At 39.2% G+C, this 24,738-nt stretch overlaps 1 protein-coding gene across 1 annotated transcript in view; it reads left to right on the forward strand.

Annotated features, from left to right (window-relative positions):
• The first annotated feature begins 5,781 nt into the window (after positions 1 to 5,781).
• Positions 5,782 to 24,738, forward strand: part of relt (RELT TNF receptor) — a 31,426-nt gene continuing 12,469 nt past the window's right edge. Inside the window, exons 1-4 of the mRNA XM_039822169.1 lie at positions 5,782 to 5,959; positions 23,370 to 23,444; positions 23,662 to 23,754; positions 24,487 to 24,671. Of these exons, the coding sequence (XP_039678103.1) occupies positions 23,403 to 23,444; positions 23,662 to 23,754; positions 24,487 to 24,671 (320 nt within the window). The 5' untranslated portion in view covers positions 5,782 to 5,959; positions 23,370 to 23,402. The remainder of the gene's footprint in view (positions 5,960 to 23,369; positions 23,445 to 23,661; positions 23,755 to 24,486; positions 24,672 to 24,738) is intronic.

Below are 24,738 nucleotides of genomic sequence, written 5' to 3' on the forward strand. Positions count from 1 at the left end.
CTAAATGTAGGGAAACAAATCCAGAAAGGAGAGGGTCTGGAAATATTTTTGTCTCTACTCATTTATTGGCTGTTTGTGGCCAAAAGAACCAGACTGTAGCCTGGGAAACCCCTGGCGAACTTCCGGCAAATTTGAGATTTGCTCTGCAAGTCTGTCCGGCCAAGAGCTCATTCAAACCCATTTCCAATTTTTCTAAATCAAGGCACCAATCACAACCATTGAGGTGGGCTTTACACGATGACGATAGCGCAGCGACGGCAAGCAGCTTTTTGTTTACATTCAACATGACGACCACCGAAGCGCAGCAACCCGTTGATACCGCTGTCACTGCTACGTCACCCGGATCGTTGGTCTCATTGGTTGGAATATCCAATGCGCCCAGAGGCTTTTGAGCAGCGTCTGTTGGTCCTTTGGAAATGGGCTGTGAATGAACCTTCCCCAGACCCACTCTCAGTTACAACTGAGGAGGGTCTGGTGTCAACCAGGCTACCCAGACTGCAAACTGATCCCAAAATTCACCTCAAGTTGTCTCTGAACGCAGCTCGATCCTCCTCAACACAGTCACTCTATTGCCTGTTTGGGTGCCGAATGCAAAGATTTACTAAATATTTAACTATTTTTCAGCTCCACAGTGCATATTGTGGCATTTTTGTCACAGGAAATATAGCGCTAAGATGTACTGTTACACCCTAATGCACAAACACTGATTTCAGTATTGATTGTTGGAGAACAAAATGCATGTGGTTTGTTTGTGAGGGCAGAAGGACAAGTGCTGAGCACCTGCACATGCCTTCAGAGGGCTAAACGTTAAGCCATTAAACACACACACACACACACACACACACACACACACACACACACACACACACACACACACACACACACACAGTAAGAAGTCAGCTCTCCCTTGTACTACAGCAGATGTCTGAAGGAAGTGAAGAGTGACCCTGACTTGTCCGTGCACACACTCGCATGTTAGCCTCAGGCTTTGAGTGTAAAGCCTGATGTTGTCTTTGATCCCTCCAAGCCTAGAAAACCTCACTGCACTTTGCCAGCCATCTGGGCACTTCACCTCAGCTTTCCCTACTTCCCAACACAATTGTATTAGGTTAGCTCTCCTAACTGTTCGATCAGCTAACAGTTAAGAGGATTTGGTTGGTTATTGTGAGAGCTGCCAACTAGCTAGTGCTCTTTGCCTCTGTAAGTGTGTGTGTGTGTGTGTGTGTGTGTGTGTGTGTGTGTGTGTGTGTGTGTGTGTGTGTGTGTGTGTGTGTGTGTGTCCTCCAAGTGCTCCGTTAATCAGTTGAAAGATTTTAAAAGGACGTTGTTTGTGATTTTCTGCCCACTATGAGGCAAAATTACAGTTAGCTTGTGGTAGCATGTGAAGAATACAGCAGAGAATAGTTTTAGAATTTTAGCAGATGTTATAGGACTAATTCAACATTTTAAGAAAAGCTGCTTATTCGGCTTCCTGTTGAGACTCCGGTCGAAAAAGATTGACACCACTCTCATGTCTGTACGGTAAATATTAAACTACAGCCAGAAGCCATTTAGCTTAGCTTAGCATAGCATAAACACTGGAAACAGGGAAATGGCTAGACTGGCTTGTTCCAAAGGTACAAAAATAAACCTCTTGTTTACTTATTCCATATAAAAAAGTGTAAGACTACAGCGTGCCATTTTTGTGTACATTTTGGTTTTTGTAATCTCACAACAAATAAGATAAGGCATGATTAATCTTCTTATCTAACTCTGAGCAAAAAAGTTAATACCATTATTTCCCATAATGTTCAATTATTCCTTTACCGTCTTCTAAAGTTAAGGTAGCAGATATAAGTGTTTTTTTTATGTTCTGTATGATTGACAACAAAATTAATATTTGTGTTCTTGTGCCAAGACCTGACAAGTCACCCATGAAAATGCTGTATATCTATGCTGGCTTTAGAGTAATGAAGAGCTCCCTGCAAAATGGAGTTAGTATGTTTTCTGTGAGAAATTGAGGGGAGGAACATCTGAGTGCCAGCGCCTTTGGAGCATCGTTTCTAAAACTGTGAGTTGGGCAGCAAAAAAGGGTAGCAGCCCCTCCATGGTGGGTCCCCACTTCACTGAATCTCTAGTGTATTAATTAATTTTCTTAGTTTTCTGGGCTGAAACCGCTACCATGGTTGTAGTCGGTAACTTTCAATTCAGCCCATTGAGAAAGTTTGTAGATTTTCTTTCAAATCAGAAAAATATTTGCCTTGAGAATATACTTTTATGTTTCCTTGGTAGTTTCATAAGAATGATTGACTGAGTAATTATATTTTCAGCAGGTGCATTTTAGGTTTTGAGCCCAGTGGGTTGACTTAGACTCTTTTCATTTTACGGACATACAAGCATGCACACAAACACGCTGTGTCTTGGATTTAAAAACGTGATGCTAATTTGACCCAGATTGAGAGAATGACGCATGTTGAAGATTTACACTTAATTTTTGCCATCACATCAAACTCATTCTACCATCACTGTAATACGCAGCAGACTTGTAAGTCACGTCCTCATGCCCGTATGTGAAAGAAGTCTTTATTGTTGTAAATATTGGTATATATTGCCTTTTTCTGTAAATAGTGCACCCACATGGTCCTCAATTGTTGATATGAATCTTATGGCATATTTTTATATATTTGTGTAAGGTTTGTTTTTGTTTGTATTTTTCCCCCTTCTCCTCTCTGGCATGCGCTGTCAGTGACGTTTAAATTATAACTGTCATAGATCTTTCCAAAAGAAAGATGGCCACCAGGGTGACTTAAAGGTAGAGTTTTGGCATTGATGTTTTTACTGGTAGCCATATTAGCTCGGAAATGTATCTTTGCCTTGTTACGGAAATCTATACAGGAAGGAAAAACAACCTGGTCCCAACTCTGTTTATCTCTGGATCTGGTTGCAGTTGTCATGGTTACAGTCTATCAGAGTTACTGTATGTAGTTGTACTCGTTTTGTCACTGTAGGTTCCTCTTTGTAATTAAATCAGTTCACTGGTGCCGATTTGTGACTGTTCTTTCTTCAGCTGGTGAAGTGTGGGTCTCTTAAAATTTGTTTTTGTATTACAGATTATCTGCTGAGTAACTCAACATATTTGGGTTTCTGGAACCAGGGTGTGATGCTTACGTGCACCTAACATAACCAGGATACTCTGGAACACATTCATGACCAGAATACTGCTAACTTTAAAGGTCCCGTGACATGGTGCTCTTTGGATGCTTTTATATAGACCTTAGTGGTCCCCTAATACTGTATCTGAAGTCTCTTTCCTGAAATTCTGCCTTGGTGCAGAATTACAGCCACTAGAGCCAGTCCCACAATGAGCTTTCCTTAGTATGTGCCATTTCTGTGTCTGTAGCTATTGAGGAGGAGAGACAAGGTGGAGGGTGGGGGTGTGGCCTTGACCAACGGCCACTTTGCTCGTTTGAAAGCCATGATGTCTCTCTCTCATGGGTGGCCCAAATTCTCTGGGCGGGCAAAGCAGAGAAAGGGGAGGTAACTTTGCTCCTTATGACCTCATAAGGAGCAAGATTCCAGATCGGCCCATCTGAGCTTTCATTTTCTCAAAGGCAGAGCAGGATACCCAGGGCTCGGTTTACACCTATCACCATTTCTAGCCACTGGGGGACCATAGGCAGGCTGGGGGAACGCATATTAATGTTAAAAAACCTCATAAAGGGACATTTTCATGCCATGGGACCTTTAACCTAAATAGCCAATTAATCTGGTAAAAATAAACTGTGGATGAAACGATAATGGAAATACTGAAATTGTTTGTATAACAGCGCTACATTTGCCAACACTCAATTAAACTGGTGTCACTGCAGGTAGAGAGAACTCACACAATGGCCAGTGATCATAAAAGAAGGCCAGGGCAGTCTGTTGAAGACCAGGTTTGTCATTAATTGTTTTGCAGGCCATATAATAAAGATAATAAAGAGTGCCCTTAGCCTGGTTGACACCAGACCCTTCTCAGTTGTAACTGACTTGCAGAGCAAATCTCAAATTTGCTGGAAGTTCGTCAGGGTTTTCCCAGGCTACCCTTATATATATATATATATATATATATATATATATATATATATATATATATATATATATATATATAAAAAATTACAACCAAGTAAGACATCCAAAAATGTATAGCTTGAATCAAATTGTTGCCTGTTCGTCTCTGACCCTATCTGTTGTTTACAGTAACAACAGATAAATAGATGTAGTAAACAAATAGAATACAATTGATCTTATGATGCACTCCTCGCCTCCTACAGCTCTGACCATAACACAAAGTAAACCACTGTGGTTTACCAGCATGCTTCAGTGTCACTGAACTATTCATTTTACTTTAGCCCACTGACCCACAATGAATGGCATTGTGATATGATAGCCCTACAGTATATAGATGGAAACTGTATGAATGCAGGTCATTCAGGACACACGTGAAGACAAATGTTGCCCCTTCTCCCCTCATGAACACACACACATACAAGTTGCATCCACACACAGTATTCAAATGATGGATTAAACAGTGACGATCTGTGCGATGAATGAAAGAGGCAGTGCAGACAGCAGCACAGAGATTCAGCTGTGAAAGCAGAATGACTTTAATATTGTGAGTCACTGACTCGCCCTGACTTAGAATGTGGGGCAGGGGAAATTTCCTTCATTCACTTGGTAGGCTATCAGATCGTATATTATATATGTGTATTTGGAAAAGCTCTTTTTTTTTTTTTTTTTATCTTGCATACTGTAAGATTGAAACACAGGATCCACTCCTCAGATAGTAGTTGTTGTCCCCAGTCAGAGACACTCTCATTTAACTACTTTAATTTAATTTTTGATTGAATTGTTTTTTTTTTCAGAACATCACATCAACATTCAGTGTACAACTAGAATATCTTTTGATATGTCACAGTAGGAAAAGCACAATGAATATGTTATATAAAATGTTATATGTGTGTGTGTGTGTGTGTGTGTGTGTACAAAGAAGACCTTATGAAAGAAATATGAATAAATGTAGACAAAATATTAAAATATAATCAGATATACAAACTTTTTTATAAACTCTTTTATTGCTAGTCATTTTTCTCATTCTAGTTTTAATGTCAACAATTCCCTTTTCAAATTTTTTTTTTTTATTTCCCAAAGAGTGTATAGTAAACCAGGTAAAATATTGACTGTGCAGAGGGCGGAATATTTTCCCCCTTATGGTTAGACCCTTGATGTTTTGGAAATACCTTCAAAAGAGGTACGTTTTGTCAATATTTTACCTGGTTTTACTATATATATATATATATATATATATATATATATATATATATATATATATATATATATATATATATATATATATATATATATATATATATATATATATATAGTAAACCAGGTAAAATATTGACTGTGACAGAAGGCGAATATTTTCCCCTTATGGTTAGACCCTTGATGTTTTGGAAATACCTTCAAAAGAGGTACGTTTTGTTAAACATACACTCTTTGGGGAAATAAAAAAAAAATTTGAAAAGGGAATTGTTGACATTAAAACTAGAATGAGAAAAAATGACTAGCAATAAAAGAGTTTATAAAAAGTTTATATATCTGATTATATTTTTATTTTCTACATATTATTCATATTTCTTTTCATAAGGTCTTCTTGTACACACACACACACACACACACACACACACACACACACACACACACACACACACACACACACACACACACACACGGGAGTTTCAGCTTGCAGCTCTGACGCATTGTGAGCTCACTGAGCTAGTGTGTGTGTAGAGAGAGAGACGGGGGAACCTCGTTTACCGGCTTTGTGGTTTTCATCCATTCTTTTTACAATTAGGCTACACCTGCCAAATCAGTCCACTACAGCTGATGATGATCGTCTCTGAACACTGATTTTAGCCTCTTTTTATTCACCAAACCGGTAAGTCCGACAACTTTTCTTTTTTTTTTTTTTTGTTGAACTTGTATCATCGGTTCTAATGGCTGCTCAAGCCGGTAGTTTAGTTTTCTCAGTCATTGCAGGCTCGTGTGGGGCTTTTCTCGCCGCAAAGCCTCTTCTACCGACATTACCACTTTTACGCACGGCGGTAATATGACATATTCATATATGTTCATACGAGTTTGTCTGCGCTACGGGACACATCGTACATATTGATACCTGTATGCTTTTGGACAGAACACGTCCCTGCTGTAGGCCTATGTTTCAACTGGGTTTTATGTATCAAGACAGTACATATTTTAAATGTTCAACTGGAAGAATTAGTCTTCGCCTGAGCAACGTTTGATACTGCTTATTTGATTTATCAAAGTAGCCTATTATAGACTGATAGGGTTTTGCTGTGATGTTTGTAAAGTGACTTTGATTCTACTTTACCAGCCCCTGGTTTGGTCATTTGATAGATGTTTCTGGTTATACTGCAATAAGCAACTGGATACCTTTTACTATTCGGCTTTTAATAACTATGAGAAAGAACCACTCGTGCTGTCTGTCTAATGACAGAGTGAGAGCATGCTTGACGCACTGTCATGGGTACGTGATGACATCACTGGTAGGATGATCCCCCCCTCCTCTCTTTTTAATGAAGTGAAACGAGTCTTGGTTCTACTTTTTTTCATACTGTATGAATCTTATATCTTACATCTAATATTTTATTATATGGAGACACACCAAGGTCAGTTCAGTTCAAGCCGACTTATGCAAAACAAAACAAAATATTACCAAAGTATGTTTCATACAGATTGACAGAAAGAAGAAACTGTAAAAGTGTAAGCTAAATGATTAGTATACATTATTAATATTAATGTGTCTCTCTCAGACTTTTCTCTGTAACAATGTCTCTTTACACACTTTAAGCTGTGTCTTATCACCATCACATATCACACCATACTGCCATGGTTTGGGCAGGATATACTACTGCGTAATGAGCACAATGAGCAATGAGGACAGGCTCCCTATGCACATACACACACTTACAAGAGCCAAGATGACATGGACATTTTTGCCTGAGGGCTGTTATTGTCTGAGACTGAATTCCTGCATGCTTGTATCAATAAGAGCTAGGCTTTCTCTCACACACAACTACAGTATACGCACACACTTCCACCAGAAGAGGGCCATGTACAGCTTCACTGGCTCGTCCCTGATAATATTATGATGCAGGCATATTAAGAAGGATTTGACAGGTTTTACAAAGTTTATTCATCAGCACAGTCTTGTCACAGCACATGTGAACAAAGAACTAGATTGTAAAAAGCATTTTCAATATTTGATATCGCTTGTTTTATGAGAGTACAAACTTCCTGTTTCCTGTCAAGTACTTTCACCCTCTCTTGTGTTAAAAAGACAGTTGTATAGAGAGAGCTCGAGTATATGTACAGTGTGATTGGTGTGGGGAAATCTATCTATGGGCTTCTCTTGGTTATTCCAAAACACATTTGATCACATTATATCACAAAAGTGGAGTTGTGTGTGTGTGTGTGTGTGTGTGTGTGTGTGTGTGTGTGTGTGTGTGTGTGTTTGTGTGTGTGTGGGGGAGCAGAGAGTAGAGGGTTCAATCCAGTCCTTCCAAGTTCACACTCAAACTTGAGTGAACCCTGCTGCTTTTACTTTTCTGTTTATAGCTGTCATCTGTTGGACCAAGTGTCAGCCGGAAAATGTTTTTCATTTTTAGTCTATTTTCTTCAAACAAGGGTGTCATTATAATCACAGAAGTCTATTGATCTTACTATAGTTTGATTTGGCACTGGGTAGACACAGAAAAATTATAATTTTAAGGAGTGTGTAAGATTTGGTGTGTTGTATAAGTGTGTACTGTAGATGTGTGTCATTGACAGAAACTTAACATTTTGTCCATCATATAGTGCTCAGCTGATGTTACAGTTAACTACACTGGGGCTGACATCTGTAATTATATGTTATTAACGTGTACACACACACACACACACACACACACACACACACACACACACACACACACACACACACACACACACACACACACAGAAATGAGAAATGCCTTAATTAGGAGGTGATGTGTGTAGCCGTGGATTTATCCTAAGCCAAATTTAACCCCCAGTTTACACTTTGCCCCACCCAACATTTACATTTTGCACCGAATGTGTTCTTCGTTGTGCGAAGAGGCAAAGATGACCAGATGAGAGAGGGAAGAGAAAAGAAGTTCAAAGTGTGTATGTTGCAGCTTGGAGCTGGTAACAGATTTACATGTAGGGATTATCGGTGTAGTTTAACAGACAGATGTTGCAACTCCATTTGAGTTCATGTGCATGTGAAAGTCATAGACACTGCTTTAATTAGGCCAGCAATCCTGTCATCTGTCTGTCCATCCGTCCAACAAGCGTGGTTAGGAATGCGTCCAGACAGTCTCTCGTCCCCGTGCCACAGCGGCCTGCCTGCCTGCCTCCCAAATGTCAGCAAAGAAACTCCTACTGCACCGACCGCAGATCCCGGTCCAAGCTGGCTCAGTGCTCCGAGTACACAGATTGTTGGAGGATCGGATGATTACAGGGGGACCTGGACACAAATACCTGGAAAGACGTCGGCACGAGCATGCAACCACTCATACACTCTTACAGTATGTACATACACACCCAAGCTTGGTTATAAGTTATTTCTTTTAATGGGAAGGCAGGAATCGATGGACAGCAGTATCCGACCACCATGCCTTCTCCTTCTGAGGGGGTTTTCCTCAGGAGACCGGCGTGTCTCTTTTCATATTTATCTGCTTATCTGCTGCACTCTCGTGACTTTACAGCAAACTGCAAGTCATGCTGCAGATGGTTTTTGTCGGTTAATTTCATTCTTTTGAAAGTCAGACAGTGGAAAAGAACTGTTTCCCAGATGTTTTCTTGCTCCTTTGTTTGTTTGTGCCTGAAGTTCAAAAAGCATGTTGGAGTATCATATTTTATCCCTAGCTACTATTTTCCTGTGAATTATGAATTGTCTTTCGCTAAAACTACTGCGATAAATTACTCCTTGCTTACGACCAAATTACACTTCAAAAACGATGAATCGGAATCCGAATCAGATTTATTTGCCAAGTATACTTACATACACAAGGAATTTGACATTGGTAGGTGTTAACTCTCTATACATTCAACAAATAGACACGTATTAGTAACATACTGTACAATAGAGACAATATACATATAGGCACATATCAACATAATATACAAAATACAAATATACAAATAAGACATAATATCAAGACACATGGAGTGGAGTGTGGGGTGTTTCCTAAAGTCCACCACCATCTCCACAGTCTTTAGAGTGTTTAGCTCTAGGTTGTGTTGACTGCACCAGAGCACCAAATTATCAACCTCTTGCCGATATGCAGACTCGTCACCATCCTGGATGAGCCCGATGACAGTGGTGTCGTCAGCAAATTTTAAGAGTTTGACAGCTGGGTCCTTGGAGGTACAGGAATCATACTGTATAATAAGGATAACAATACAACACATTGGTGCAAAGTAACTGAGTACATTTACTCAAGTACTATACCTACTATACCGCAACTAACGATTATTTTCGTTATTGAGTAATGTGTCAATCCTTTGTCGATTTAGTCCATTAAATGTTAAGAACTAGTTCAATGGCCCAAGTTCATGACCTTTCCCCTCTGCCTCCTTCATCTGGCCTCTCACTTCCCAATGTACTCTTTAATGACAGTCTTAAAAATAAGATTTCAGAAAAAAGGGGAAAAGAGACCGCAGAGGTTTGCTACCTCACTGGCCAGCTCTGGGGGAGGAAAGACAAATCTGCAAAGCAACCGCAATCTGCCTGCTGAACTCGCCAGTAACCAATCGCTGGCTTTTAGTTGCCAGAACAAATCACACACCAGCATGTTTGGGTCGTTTGTCTTTGTGACGAGGCACAAAGTGTGTGTGTGTGTGTGTGTGTGTGTGTGTGTGTGTGTGTGTGTGTGTGTGTGTGTGTGTGTGTGTGTGTGTGTGTGTGTGTGTGTGTGTGTGTGTGTGTGTGTGTGTGTGTGTGTGTGTGTGTGTGTGTGTGTGTGTGTGAGAGAGTGATGTTTTGGAGAGGATCCACACAATTCCTCATGTGAGGAGTGCTACAGACGTTCCCATTTTCAAAACAACCGCTGAGTAATGACGATGTAGCCAACAAAATTGAACCTCTCGTCTTCAGCAGCACTTTTATAGAGTTATTAAATACAACTTAAGACACAGCATATTTAGATCCATAAATATATGTGGGTGTAAGTGTGCAAGTCTGTTGTTGGGATTTGCATTTTCGGGGCAAACTGCAGGGTTGCTTATCTGCTTCTTTCACCCTCGTTCATAGAAAGTTCTGAGGAGCTGCTTTCATATTACAAACTATTGTAGTTCACTCACTACACATATGGAATTGTTTAACATGTTTAACATTCCCAGAGGTCTGGTTAGGATTCCCAACGTTCACTCTGGCCTGCGCCCCTTTGACTCACTGACCCAACCGTCCATTAAAATGATAGTTTGGCATTAAATTCACAGAGTTGGATAAGTAGAACACTGTCCTCCCTCAAAAAGCTACTGGGAGTTGGGAGAACTTCATCAACCCCCGGCATCACAATCCAACATGGCTGCTCAGAGCAGCAACAGTACTGAAAGCTGTATACTGTTTTTAGCACTTCTGTCCTATTTGTGTACCATGAACTCAGATGTACACACAGCACTGTCCATCTTCTATCTGTGGACATGATGCTACAGTGTTTGTACGAGCAAAATACTACATAATGTGTTGTAACAATGGCTAACCAGCCCCCCCCCTCTACTCCCATTTTTCCAATTTATAACTGGAACATGTTCAACTGTGTAACTTGAAGTGAAGAAATGTAACAAATTTTAAGGGGAGACACCCCAGGTGAATAGTACAAAAAATTACTAATAGATATCAGCATGAAACTTCCCCAGTTGATTACTGGCATTAAGACAAATATCTTTTGTATTACAAGTTTTTAGAATTTTTATGTTTAAATATGGAAATAAGGTATTATCTCATTAAATATGTGCTAATTTGCATATATTTACAGAAGAGAAATCTGAACATTGGATAAAGCTAGATTCAAAATTCTTGTTTCATTTTGTTGACATATTAGAGTCAACCTTTTTTACAGATGGGATTTTGGATATCTCTTTTTATCACTCCATTAATCAGAAAAAACAGCCATAAAAAATCCATTTCGCCCCGTTTTTAGGTAAAATGTTGTATAAATCAGACTCTGAATGATATATGAACAAACCCCTCTTTAAAAACCTTAAGAATATACATAGGAATACAACTGGAAAGTTTGGTGTATGTAAGTGCTGCTAAAGTGGAGATTTCTGGCTCAGAGTAGGAGAAAAAAAAAACATTTTGAGAAAACAGTTAAAGATTTGTATTGTAAAAATTCATACTTTTTTAGTGGAAACAACTATTTACAGACACCATCTTATCAAATCATTAGCAACAATACAAACCACCTAAATCACATCAAAACATATAACACAGCATTTATGGCCTTCCAGTAAAAACACTGTACACACACAAACGGTCCCATGTAGAACTGCCACCCTGGCCTAGATACCGTCTAAAGCCTAATTTTCCATGCCTGCTTCATATGTAGGCCCTTCATGCCTTTTCACCGTTTTAGCTGTGCTCTGACTCTTGCGCCTATATTTTGCACTGGCAGTTGTGGTGGCCTCAGCTTTCGAGATCCTGAGCATATCAGTTTCTCTCATTGAATTGACAGTCACAACTGTGCTCTGAAGCCACAAAGTCTCCATAACAGAAAGCATGGCAGAGGCACCTTCATTAAAGGTGGAGATGGCCATATTTGCTGCTGCCTCAAGCTTACTTTTCCCCACAAAGACTTTTTTTGGACACCGCGCCCATATAACAGAATTGAGGCACTCATTAACATTTTGAGTGCAGTCCCCTCAGTCAGCTAATGGTGAAGCTAACTAACCAGGCCTTCAACCATCAGCAGTGGTTCATAACAACACAACAGAAAAAAAAACAAATTATGAATCATTCAAAAGATCAATATTTAGAACATTGGAGAAAGCAAACAAAGTAGACTAAATTGTAATTTGAGTATCTGCACACTGTAAGAGATACAAGGAAGAGACGGATCCTGACTAAATACAGGCTCAGTGACCACCAACTGGATCAGACAGAGATGCACTTCCCCCTCCCTCTTCACTAAGAGATTTACACCATGGAAAAAATAACCCAAAATATAAAACTTCCCAATGTTAACACCAGAAAAGAAGCTGGAAGTTCTCCTAGTAGAGGGGACAGCAGCTCCACTGACAGCTAAATATGTATCTGCCTGCCACAGCCTGAGGGACTCACAACCACTTAGGATCCCAAAATTACAGATTTGTTTAGTATTGTATAGTAATTATATTATACAAAAACTGTAAATGTTGTGAAATGTAATTGATTGTAATATTGTGTGTTGTATCGTGATACGTACAGTGTAGTATATATATATATATATATATATATATATATATACATATAGAGAGAGAGAGAGAGAGAGAGAGAGAGAGAGAGAGAGAGAGAGAGAGATTCCATACCTGTTTTTCTCCTCTGACATGAAGGCCAAGAATCCCCAACACTTTGCTGATTTTTTTTGTTTTCGTCTTCTTTGAGATGATTTTCGACGCACTTCTTTCTACATTTTGAACTCCCATGGAAATGTCAGAGCACGTCACGTGACAAATCTGAACGAATTACGTTGTCAGAAATTGGCATCAGCCAATGAGATTGCACATTTAAAAGTTAAAGTGTAGTAAAATAAAGACCTAAATGTGTATTTTGGACTTTTTTTTCGCCTCACGTCCGAAAGAAGACATTCTATGGTAGACAAATAGCCCAAAATCTCAAAATTGACCAGTGCTTAAAAAAAACGATATTTTTTGGGTCGTATTAGAGAGTAGGAATAAACGACCTATATCGTCATATGGTTTGGAGGACTTGTTGATGAGTAGGTACCACTCTCATATCTGTCTGTTCATCAATCTAGAGCAGAGGTCTTCAACGTTTTTTAAGCCAAGGACCCCTTAACTGAGAGAGATGGATCAGAGACCCTCTACTGCATATATTGTATAAAATTAAGTTGCATATTAAACTGGGCCTACAATAACATGTGGGCGGCCTAAAGCCTTTATACCCTTTTACTGCATAGCATACTAAGACATTAAAACAATAATTGTTGGCATGATTTTATGAATCATATTTTAATGTTAAACATACATGTGGTACAGTGAATTCTTAGGATGAACTGTGGCCAATTGTCTGTTAATCTCACGGTGAGAACAGTCAGGGTTAGCTTTTTATGAAGCTTATATCCCTAAATGTCCCTCTTAATGTTCCTTTTAAGACACCGTTCTTCAAGGTTTACATCTCCCTGCAAACAGTCAGCACGTCTCTTACTTATCACTTACTTAAGACTTGTTCCAACTAGCGAATAGGACAGCTTACAATTTAGCCGCACATTAAAGAGCTCTTTTCAATACTCAGGAATGCAAGCACGTTACTTAAAAACTGTACAGACGGGACCAAATTCATGTTTTCTTTAACTGAGCTCAGCGTCTTGAATAATAGAGTAGATTTTCCCAATGACTAAAACAAGAATTAACTAAATCCTCTGTATTTGTTTGACAAATAGAGATAACATGTTGTTACACCGCATACGCGAGTTTGTGTGTGTGGAAATGGGAATTGTTTAATTATAGTGCAAGTGTTTGTGTGCTGACTTTTACTGTATGTGTGTATGGGTTGTGAATAATAATTTGAGGTGTTGTGAACATAAGGAGTTGATTTACATTCACAGTTAATGATGCTGGTGATGTAAGGGAAAATACCAGACTCTCAAAAACATCTACTCTCACACACATTATCGCAACTCAGATTGTTGTTCAAGGACTCTGATGAAGATGTAACCTTGCATCGAAACGTTAGTCATTGTTATGCACTTTAAAAAATAAAACTATAAAGTAAGAAGACCTCTGTGTTGCACCGGCAATGTTTTGTTACTTTTGTTGATTGCCTTTGTTTGTGGTTGGCTTCTGGTGGGTTAAAAAATAGTAAAGTGTTCTTGTCTACTTTTGTAAAAACAAGTTTTTTGAATTAGCGCAATTTTGGCTTGCTTGCAATGAGGCAGACATAGAATTATTGAAAAACCAAATGGTCCTAAACACTTTCAAAGTTTTAATGTAACTAAAAAAGTCTTTGCGATGTGAAAAAGCACCGTTGACAGTGAAATTCATGCAAACCAAGTCAGGTTTTTATGTCTCCCACTTATGTAAGTTGACTTTTGTGGGGGATAGAAAAATAAACTTAGGGATTGGAAACATATTTCAGGGGGGACTGAGTGTCTGAGTCTAAAGCACGAGTGAATTTATGACTTCCCACAAGATGTGGCATCTGTTTTAAATAAACATACAGTATGGAAAAAAACTTTTCTGTCGTATCACAGACTGATCTCATGAAGAGGCGTATGTATGACACACCAATTCGTATGCCATTATTGGCGTGTTTATCAACGCCGTTTGGCCTCCATTGACTTACATTACCTTGCGAGGAGACCGGGGATCGTGTCCCGCGTGTCACATTTCCTTTGTGTCCCGCGTGTCACGTTTCCTAAAGTCAACCGTCGCTTTCTTCTTTTACTAAACCCAACCGGTTCTTCTTTTCCTAAACCCAACCCATCTGCTGTATACAACAGATAACATGCCACTTGACTTTAGAAAAGTGGCGTGTATGTTTACGCGATAACACGCCACTTATAGAAAGTGGCCTGTATGTTTACGTCCGCTGTATACAGCGTAGACATACACGCGGATAGCTCAAAATGCGTACATATAACACGCCACTTGGATTAAGAAAGTGGGCGTGTATGTTTACGCGAAGTCATGATGTCATGTTGTCATATCACCAGAGTTTTCTTTGTATGCATATGTATTCACAGTGGCTGTGAATTAGGTACTGTCACCCTGCTGTATTGTGGGATCTCCGGTTGCTGCAGAGGTATTACTCTGGCTGTTAACAAGCTGAACACCTTACTGCATCTGTCTCTCTTGCCTGTTCGTCCTCTCACCCATTCTCTCTCTCTCGCTCTCTCTCTCTGGTCAATTCAACCTCTCTCGTTCGACTTCAGTGATATCTGAAAGACACAAGAGAGGCCCGTTAGGTTTCTGCCGGTGTACAGTTCCACTGGAAAACATGACGACTGAACATCACGTCAACCCAAGGACAGAGAGGAGGAATGATGGACACAAAGAGTCAGTGGGAGAAAGGCATTCGCAGACACGTGTGAAGAGGCGACACCAGCCCAGTTATCAGACATGCTCCCCATAATGAGACATTGTCTAAAGACTAACGTAGAAAGGGTTGTCGTAAATCAGCCTTTCATTTGGTGATAATGGGCACCTCCATTAAGTCAAACAGAGGGTATGGTTGTCCTGATCACGTCGTTGTCGTACACATGCACATTATCTCTCGGCCCACGAAATGTCTGATGGATAATAGAGTGTAATTACCTTAAACCTTTTTTTTTGCCGGCTCAGTTATTTTCTATTGTATTTCACTACATGGGCCGTTAGATAAAGAGGTGTTCCCCAAGGCTGGACCTGCTACGTGACCTATGGGCTTAATAGGTAGCCATTATCGGCATGGGAAATTGGCGGTTGATTTTTCTTTGTCAAGCCTACTTACTTCATGACGGAGAGGGAAATCCACGTGCTTTTGAAAGTGTTTCATCAGCCATTTTTAAGGCTCCATAAGGACAATTTAGTGTCCTTTAGTGTTTTTTTAAATTTTTTTATTATTATTCGAACTACACCATTACTCTGTTTTATCAAGAGTTTAATGTCTTTGCCATGAGGTTAGACTCTACAGGAATTAAGAAAAATGGCCCCGTGTCGAGCAATGTGTTGATAATTTAATTATTTTTTAAAGGGCTATGAGTCTAAAACAAAGGATTTATCAACCTGCAGAGAAGAAAGTAATCCTTTGAACCTCTCTGTCCTTCTCTGGCGATGCATCGCCACACCTGCAGAGCAATTGATAAACACATTTAAACTCAGTAGTTGGTTCGAAAAAGGTGAGGATTATGTGCACTGTCATCATTATTCATCATAGCATTCAAATAATACCATGACACAGCAAGTAAGTTGAGTTTACTCCAGTGTGGCAGAAAACTGTAAACCAGACCTTGTCTATGGGCAGGCTTAACTTGGTCATAATAAAGAGTTTTTTTGGCGAGATTATTATATAAGTTTTGATAAAGTTTGACTATAGCTGTTTGATCAAGCAATGCCTGAAAGCCAGTTTGGGCAAACAACTGCTGCCACTACATTCAACATATGACATACTTCACTGAGTACAACAGTATGTTTTATGATGTAGCGAATTTCCAACTACAAATGTGTTTTGGTTAGGGTTAGGCAAGTAAAACTACTTGATCGAGGTTCAGGAAAGATTAAAATGTGCTTTGTTGAGTTTGACCAAGAAGCTGTCAGTGCGGTGCATAATGCCTGCATCGCAAGTTTGCAAATACTGCCGCTAAACATGGAATTTTAAAAGCCCCGCTCCCACCCCAACATCCGTCTAGCTTCAGATTCAAGGTTTCCCTGCGGCAAAGGTAACTCTTGTCACTCCCCAACCTCTGCTGTATTGAGCTCAGTGTTAACTTGCAGTAATTGACAAGGTCAGAGCCAAAGTCTATGCCAAATATCCACTCATATGCTGCATTCACATAACACATCTGGGTTGGCTTACTGAACTTCTGAAAGCAAAGTAAAAGTGTGGCTGAAAAAAAAAAAAAAAAAAAAAAAAAAAAAAAAAAAAAAAAAAAAAAAAAAAAAAAAAAAAAAAAAAATTTAAAAAAAAATAAATTATTTTTTTTTAAAAAAAAAAAAAAATAAAAAAAAAATAAAACCAAAAAAAAAAAAAATTTTAAAAAAAAAAAAAAAAAAAAAAATATTTAAAAAAAAAAAAAAAAAAAAAAATTAAAAATAAAATTAAAAAAAAAAAGGGTTTTTTTAAAAAAAAAAAAAAACGCCAAAAAGGCTAATAATAACAAGAGCATGGCAATTAACATGGCATAACATGCAAGTGATCTGCTGAAAAGAATAAAGCAAAGAAAAGCCTTTATATGAAAGATGAAGAAAGGCAGCTGCTTACCTGGAATATGTTTATTTAAGGTGCTGGAGGGTGGGAAGAAAGGCATTAACACTCGGTTCTGTACAACTAAACCAAAGAGTTTGAATGTATACTAGCCCAGTGCAGCATTTTAGCTACACTTTTATGAAACCATCTTGCTCTGCCTAGACAGAAAACAAACCAGAGGTCTCAATTACAGAAGTTAATGCGAGAATCCTGTTTCAAGTCACAACCAATAAGCTTTTGACTCAGAGAGATGGCTCCTTGCTTACTGTATTATCATTATAATTAGTTTACAGAGGTGTAGCTTGAATATGGGAGATCTGTAAGCATGACTGACATATTTTGTGCCTGTAGACTTGACACTAAAGTACATGGTGGCTTTCAAAAAAAAAGGGTCATTGCAGAATCTCATGTCTAATCCGAATCATGTGTACTACTACACGCACGACTCAGCATTTGGAAGCCAGTAACATGGCAGCTTGACCCTGCTTTACCCTTGATCTGTCTTGCCGCTCAGTCACCTCACACAGAAAGGCAAGGTGTTCCACTCATTCTTACGTTTCCTCTTTTGTGGTTTCTTTTTCTCCTTCACGGCTTCATCCAGTAGGATTTCTCAGCTCAGCTGCTGCATGACATCAAGGTGCCAGAAAAAGCTTTTGCACATTCGCTGTGACTCCGGTCCTCGCCCCAAAAACCACCACAGCATAGAATAATGTCCATGTTTTTGTCATGCCTTTGCCATTACTTCTTTATTATTGCTATTTTTAGGTCCCGTGAACAAAACAGAAAATGTGACTGGTCATCTAATGTTACCGTGACTTGTTATTTGAATGTGTCAAACAACAGCACTGAGGTTTTTTGGGTAATTACTGTTTTACAGTTTTGAAAAAGTCGTCACGCTCTTCTCTTTTTCCTTTGAGGTGTTTTTGAATTTTTTTTTTCCTTTTTGTTGTTTTCACATAAAATGACCAAGGATTTCGTGCATGTTGGTCTCTTTCCGCTTCTTTGTTGTGTACGCTGGGATATTCTGAGAGGTGTTAATATCCTGGCCTTCCTACGATTCTGTCTTCTCTTTCTCTGTGTCGGTTCCGTTTTTCTCTCACTTTCTTCCTGTCTCGCTTTACTCCTTCTACTCACACATCCATCTGACTGCAGCCTTCAAAGCAAAGCACATGGCCGACATAGGCTTGAAGCAAGCCGGGTTATGAAAAAGAACACGAACAATAAAATGCAATTATGGGATTGACTGAGAGGTAGAAAGAGCATGTGGAAGAAAAGTATTAGAGTTCAATGACGCAAGACACAAATGTTACAGCAAGCAGACAAAGACCTGCACTATCCTTGACAGGGATTAAGTTGATTCTAAATTGATCTTTTCTAATTGTTTAGTGCTTCTGTTTTGAAAGATCTTTTAGGTCTAATGTGGACACTCTAACTGCTCTTAACTGCTAATTTATGCTAAATGTCATTTATTTATTAACTGTATAATAACACAATACCATACACAGTCCTATATATCTATATATCTATCTTTATTTATCTGTAGTTCATTGTTGTTTTACTGTTTGTTTATTTTTGTAAAAATATTTAGCTAAAAGTTTATTGTTATTCTTATACTGTATTTTTTCTATCTTTTTTTCTATTTAAAGAGTGTTTTTGTAAGATGCTAAAATCTGCTGCTTGAAATCTAATTTCCTTGCGGGAGTCATCCCAAAGGGATCAATAAAGAGAAGTCTAAGTCTAAGTCTAAGTCTAGAGTATATGGTTACGATTGCCTGCTCAGTTATAAAACGCATCCAAGCCACAAATATGATAACATTGCTCAACGTCACTCACACTAGGTAAAGATTAGTGCTCCAACTTACAGTAATCGTAAAGGTAAATTTGGCCTCACATTAGGTCATTTATTTAAGGATTTAAAGAAACGGTGATGATAAAGTAAATATATGCTGTATAGTAGTATAGTTATAAATGGTGGTGAACAGAGGGACTTTTGGCAGATGAATTAGGAGTCAAAGATGTCTTAAAGCAATAGTTTGACATTTTGGAAAAAAACACATATTTGCTTTCTTGTTGAGAGTTAAATGAAAAGATTGATCCAACTCTCATGTCAGTCCCTTGAATATGAAATTCCAGCTAGCGACCAGTTAGCCTAGCTTAGCATTAAGACTGGAAACAAGGCAACAGGTAGCCTGGCTCTGTCCAAAGGTAATCAAAATCTACCTACCAGCTCTTCAAACAGAGTTTATTGATTTTCTTTTCTTTTTGTTTTTGGTGATTTATGGGGGACGATGTGTGGGGCCATTTTTGAGCTTCAGGGGTGCTAGTTGGTGGATTTTGTTACCGTTTGAATCAAAGAATCTAGCTCTTTCCCCCTGCTTCCAGTTTTTAAGCTAAGCAATCTTCTCATCTCACGAAAAAGCGTAATTCCCAAAATGTGGAACTATTCCTTTAAAAGATGATGGAGAATTCTGCATTGCTGTTGGTCCCAGCAGCACTTTGCCATGGATGGACTGAAGGAAGAGAAGGATGGGTGCATGTGTGCCATGTAGGTCCAGTGGAAGTTCCACGTGTGGCGGTCACTTCTGTAGTGGGTTCATGCGGAAAACCTCAAACGGTTGGGTTGAAACTGGATTGAAATGCAAAAGCATCACACACAAACGATGTTGGCTTGCAACGCTTGGCTGTGAAGGGCTGACTTATGACAATAGTGGTCAGGAAGCTGGCATGTTTTGAACAACGTTTTTTGGACATGCTTTCACGTGCATTTTATTTCAGGCACATTTTCACTGCATGTGTTGCTGTTGCATACAGTTACTGCTTTTTGCCTATGCAAGCAGGGGAAATGGTTGGCAAACTGCTGGTCCACATTTCCAGAATGATTTCTCATTAACTGAAATCTTTGCATGTAAAAATGACTTTTAGAAGTGCACAAGGGTTAGGGCTTTTCGAACAGGTCAAATGTGAAGTCAGTCTGCTGTATGCTAATGATTTTGGATTACATGCATTCATCACCTTGCTCTGCTGGAGTTTAAGTGCACTCGTTTCGGTCACTGCACTTTTGGAGGTCAAGCGAGATTCTTTGTGGAAAACCAACATTCCTCAACCCCTCTAACCCCTGTCCAATTTGTTACTTGACACTTTCCAAAAACAGAGGTACTTAATTGTAGGTCCCATTTTTGTTTTGCTCTCTCTATCATTGTCGTTTTATTGATCATTTTTCCCTTTTTTGTGTGTTGTGCGTGTGTGGGTGCATGTGCATTTGTATGTGCACGTGTATGACTTGTAATTAGCCTCTTGCTCTGGTCTGTATGGCATTTTAACAAATGCTTCTATATATATATTATGCTATCAGGCTGAAGTTTTAGCAAATCTAACTCCCTGCCACTTTCTCCTCTTTCCATCCCTCTCTCTTCTCCTTTACAGCTCTATCGGCTCTTCAGCCATGTGTTTTTTTTACCAATGGTTTTTCTGTCCTCGCTTTATCTTTCTCCCTGAAATTATGCTTCAGTAGCCTGTCATTGGCATGAGGGCCTTGACTGACCAAAATCATAAACTCGTTACATTTTTTACTTTCTTGTTTGTATAAGGCACAGTTTTGTGCTGGCTGGATGTTATGGCATTCCGTGTGTGTGTGTGTGTGTGTGTGTGGATATACTTTGTATGTCACCTGCAACTATAAATTAATGCACAGATAATTTGTAAAAAAAAATATATATGTATGTGTGTATATATATATATATGTGTGTGTGTGTGTGTGTGTGTGTGTGTGTGTGTGTGTGTGTGTGTGTGTGTGTGTGTATGTTAACGCATTCACCACACAACTACTGCACATACACACCAGGGATATGCTGTATAGGTGTATGTGCTGTGTGTCTATTATGTGTGTGCTGACCACACAGGAAGAGAATGAATGGGTTTGAGTGGAGAATAGTCAATTTACTTGCTAACTAATGTTTAAAACATTATGTTTTGCCGCGTGGTCAAAAGTAAGGAGTTGCATTTAAGTGGCCTCACCCCACACATTCACTCACACACACACACAGACACACACACACACACACACACACCCACACACACACACACACACACACACACACACACACACACACACACACACACACACACACATACATACACACACACACACACACACACACATATATGTTTTAGCCATGATAGAAGGGGCATGTCCTAAGGATATCAGGGGTGTGTCTGTGGTCAGAATGACAGTATAAGACACAGGCAGGTACATTGAATTCTCCATTCAGTTGCACTAGACTTGAGTCTTCTCTGACTTCTTGAATTGCATTTTAGTGTTAATTCTGTCTCACAGTTAGAACTTTATATAATTCCACATTTTTAATCATCATTTTCTTTTCATAAAATCCAGTAGTCTTTTTTCTTGTCCAGGTAGCTCTAAATAGGACTTTTATCAAGTGTTTGTGTTGTTCTTAGACAGCTGTAAGACAGATTTGAGTTTGGTCCTGACTTTTGTAGCATTTGTAGCTGCATACACAGCATCCTCGCTGAGTTGCCACAGCAACTGTGTCAATCAGCTGCAAGTCTGGGGTAAGTATGCTGCTCATGTCTTTCTCCTTTCTCTCCCATTTTCTTGTTCTGTCTCATATTCTTTCTTAATCTCTATCTTAGCCGTAATGTCTTTCTCCATCTTCTCCATCAGTTTATTTCTTCTCATCTACTTTCTCATCTTTTCTTCCGTCCTTCCTCTCATCCTTATTCTGTCATTCTTGTTTTTGTTTGACATATTCCAAATGCCTGTTATGTTTTCACTTTTGGTCAGTGGATGTTGTACAAGCCTATTTGTGACCAGCCAGTCTGTCCGCTACTTTTTCTCCTCTTGGGAGAAAAGTATAGAGAAAAAAAGAAAAACCATATTTGCCATATCTGGCTGAATATGATCATGTCCATGATGACTTAAGTTGTGCAGTGTGATAAGTGCTAAGAATGCATTTTATGTTGTGTGAGTTTGTCATGTCTATAATTTTGAAAGTAAAATCTTCACCACAAATAACATGCTGTATTCTGACAGCCTATGGTTAATGTGATAAAATTTCATTTGTTGACACAGCATGATTTTGGCATGTTACATTAAGCAGTGGAAACTCAAATGTAAAGGTGAGCCAGTGTTAAGTGTCGGGATGCTATAAATGGACCCGGGAATATCTCGTTGATAATTGACCTCAGGTTGAAATTCATTCATTCATTCTTAGTTTGCAAAGTTATATACAAACAAAAGTAAAGAGCAGTAATAAATGCCTTGCTGACCACTTGATCTGTGTACATACGGATAGGCACTGTAGGAAGTTATGCTATTTTAAAAGCAGTCATCAAATATTTTCCGACCGCAAATTGCTAACTTTAGAGATGACAATATTGTGTTGCTGTAACACGACTTAGATCAAAGAAGAATTTTTCCACTGCTTCACTTAGTTTTGATGACATTAAACAATAAAAAGACTTTGTTTTTCTAACTTACCTAAATATCATGAAATACTCCTCCCAGGCACAGCTAATACCAAGCGTTGAGAAAGCCAGCATGTGTTGGCAAATGAATTGCAAGTGTCTATGAACCAGAAATAGCTACAGTAAAGCCTTGATTCATTCACTCCCGGTCATAAAAAGAACCTGATTCATGTTAAATGTTATTTACATCATTTACAACTGCTCCTTACCTGCCTGTCACTCGAGTCACTGCGCTCCCCATAAGTTGCAAAAAAATGACTCAGGTGTTTTTCGCCATGAGCATGTGTGGTTTTGTGTGAGTGGGCATGCTTATGTACTGTGCGTGTGTGTGTGTGTGTGTGTGTGTGTGTGTGTGTGTGTGTGTGTGTGTGTGTGTGTGTGTGTGTGTGTGTGTGTGTGTGTGTGTGTGTGTGTGTGTGAGACAGAAGTATTGCAATGTCACCAATTGTTGTCTTGTGATATGTTGTGTGTTTATCCATATGTGACCAGAAAAAGCTTCTTGGCACTAAAAAGGTTAAAAAGTTGTGTTTGCAAAAAGGGCAGTTGTGTCGACTTAGGCGATTTATATTACGCACACGAAAAACCCATATTTAAGTGAACCTGACCATGTTTTAAAATGTGATTAACCCTTTTTCTGACCTGTCTTGTCTCCCCTGTCTCTTATCTCCTTTAGATCATATGAACATAGAAGAATACATTGAAGAAGATGAGGAACCACCTTTACTGCTCAGCTCTCGTCCTTCTCACGGTAAATATGTGCATCTGTGTGTTTATGCAACAAAAAGGTTGTGTTCTGTATGGAGTGGCATGCACATCATGCAACATCATCACAATTTTACAGCAAACCTCCACTGACTCATGAGCTTGTGTGTGTGTGTGTGTGTGTGTGTGTGTGTGTGTGTGTGTGTGTGTGTGTGTGTGTGTGTGTGTGTGTGTGTGTGTGTGTGTGTGTGTGTGTGTTCCAGGTGTTTGGCTGTGGTGGGACTGCAGCAGTGCAGTGTCGGTGGGGGGAAGGATGTGTGTGTCTGCAATGCCCTGCAGGCCAGGAGCCTTCCAAGGTGAGACCACCTTATAAGTATTTCTTTTGTCCCCCTAGACACTACAAAACACTTTCACCCCATGTTATCTTCCCCTTCCTACCTTCCTATAAATGTACAGCAAGATACATTTTTCTTATTCTGTAAAATATAGGACAAAGAGTGCAAATACCTTGTGAGGTAGTCAGCTACAGCCAAATGTTGAATGCATGTATGCATTTTTATTTGCAGTATGTGAGCAAATTCATTTTTTGTGATTCACTGGTGACAAGTTTATTCCCACCACCTACCTGTATACAGTATATAAAGCCTATGGCTAGAGATCTGGAGTTAATTTTACCGTCTTAGCTTACAATTTCTGTTTAGGGTCACCACAGTCAACATAAACCAAGTTATTTGGTTCACTGTTTAATGAGGGAAAACCTTTTATGGGATTGCTTTTTAAACAAAAGGAGGGGTTTTTGTCAAGGTGTGTTATGTTTCTCTTTTGTTGCAAGTTGTATTTATGAAGTTGTCGTAGATCACATGCTGTTTCTAACACAACAAAACTACCATTCGTCACTAAGTTATCTGTATTTACCTTTGTTGGCCAGTATATGTAGCTAAGTGAACGTTAAAAGAAAATGTCTTTTTTTTTTTATAATTCTAGTTAACACAAAGACTCTAACCCTTTGACAGCACCAGATATATGCCTAATTTTGCTCTTTTGCAGCCTATTTTGCTTGAGTTAAAAAGTGTTTTCTTTCTTGCCAGGCCTGTGGGCAGATCCAAAGTCCAACAGAGGAAGTGCAATGTCAGTTGTGCCCGACGAGAACCTTTTCAGACGCATTTGACTCTGAACTTTGCCGCCCACATGCATCCTGCAAGATCCTTGGCCGTAAGGTTGCAACCCCTGGCACTGCGATCTCAGATGGTGTCTGTGGGGACTGCCTGCCTGGGTAAGGCCTAGTATTCTGCAAGGTTCAATGAAACTGTAGCATTGACATTCAAAGTGATTACGGGGTA

Source organism: Perca fluviatilis, chromosome 2 (assembly GCF_010015445.1).
Source record: "Perca fluviatilis chromosome 2, GENO_Pfluv_1.0, whole genome shotgun sequence".
NCBI classification, from domain to species: domain Eukaryota; kingdom Metazoa; phylum Chordata; class Actinopteri; order Perciformes; family Percidae; genus Perca; species Perca fluviatilis.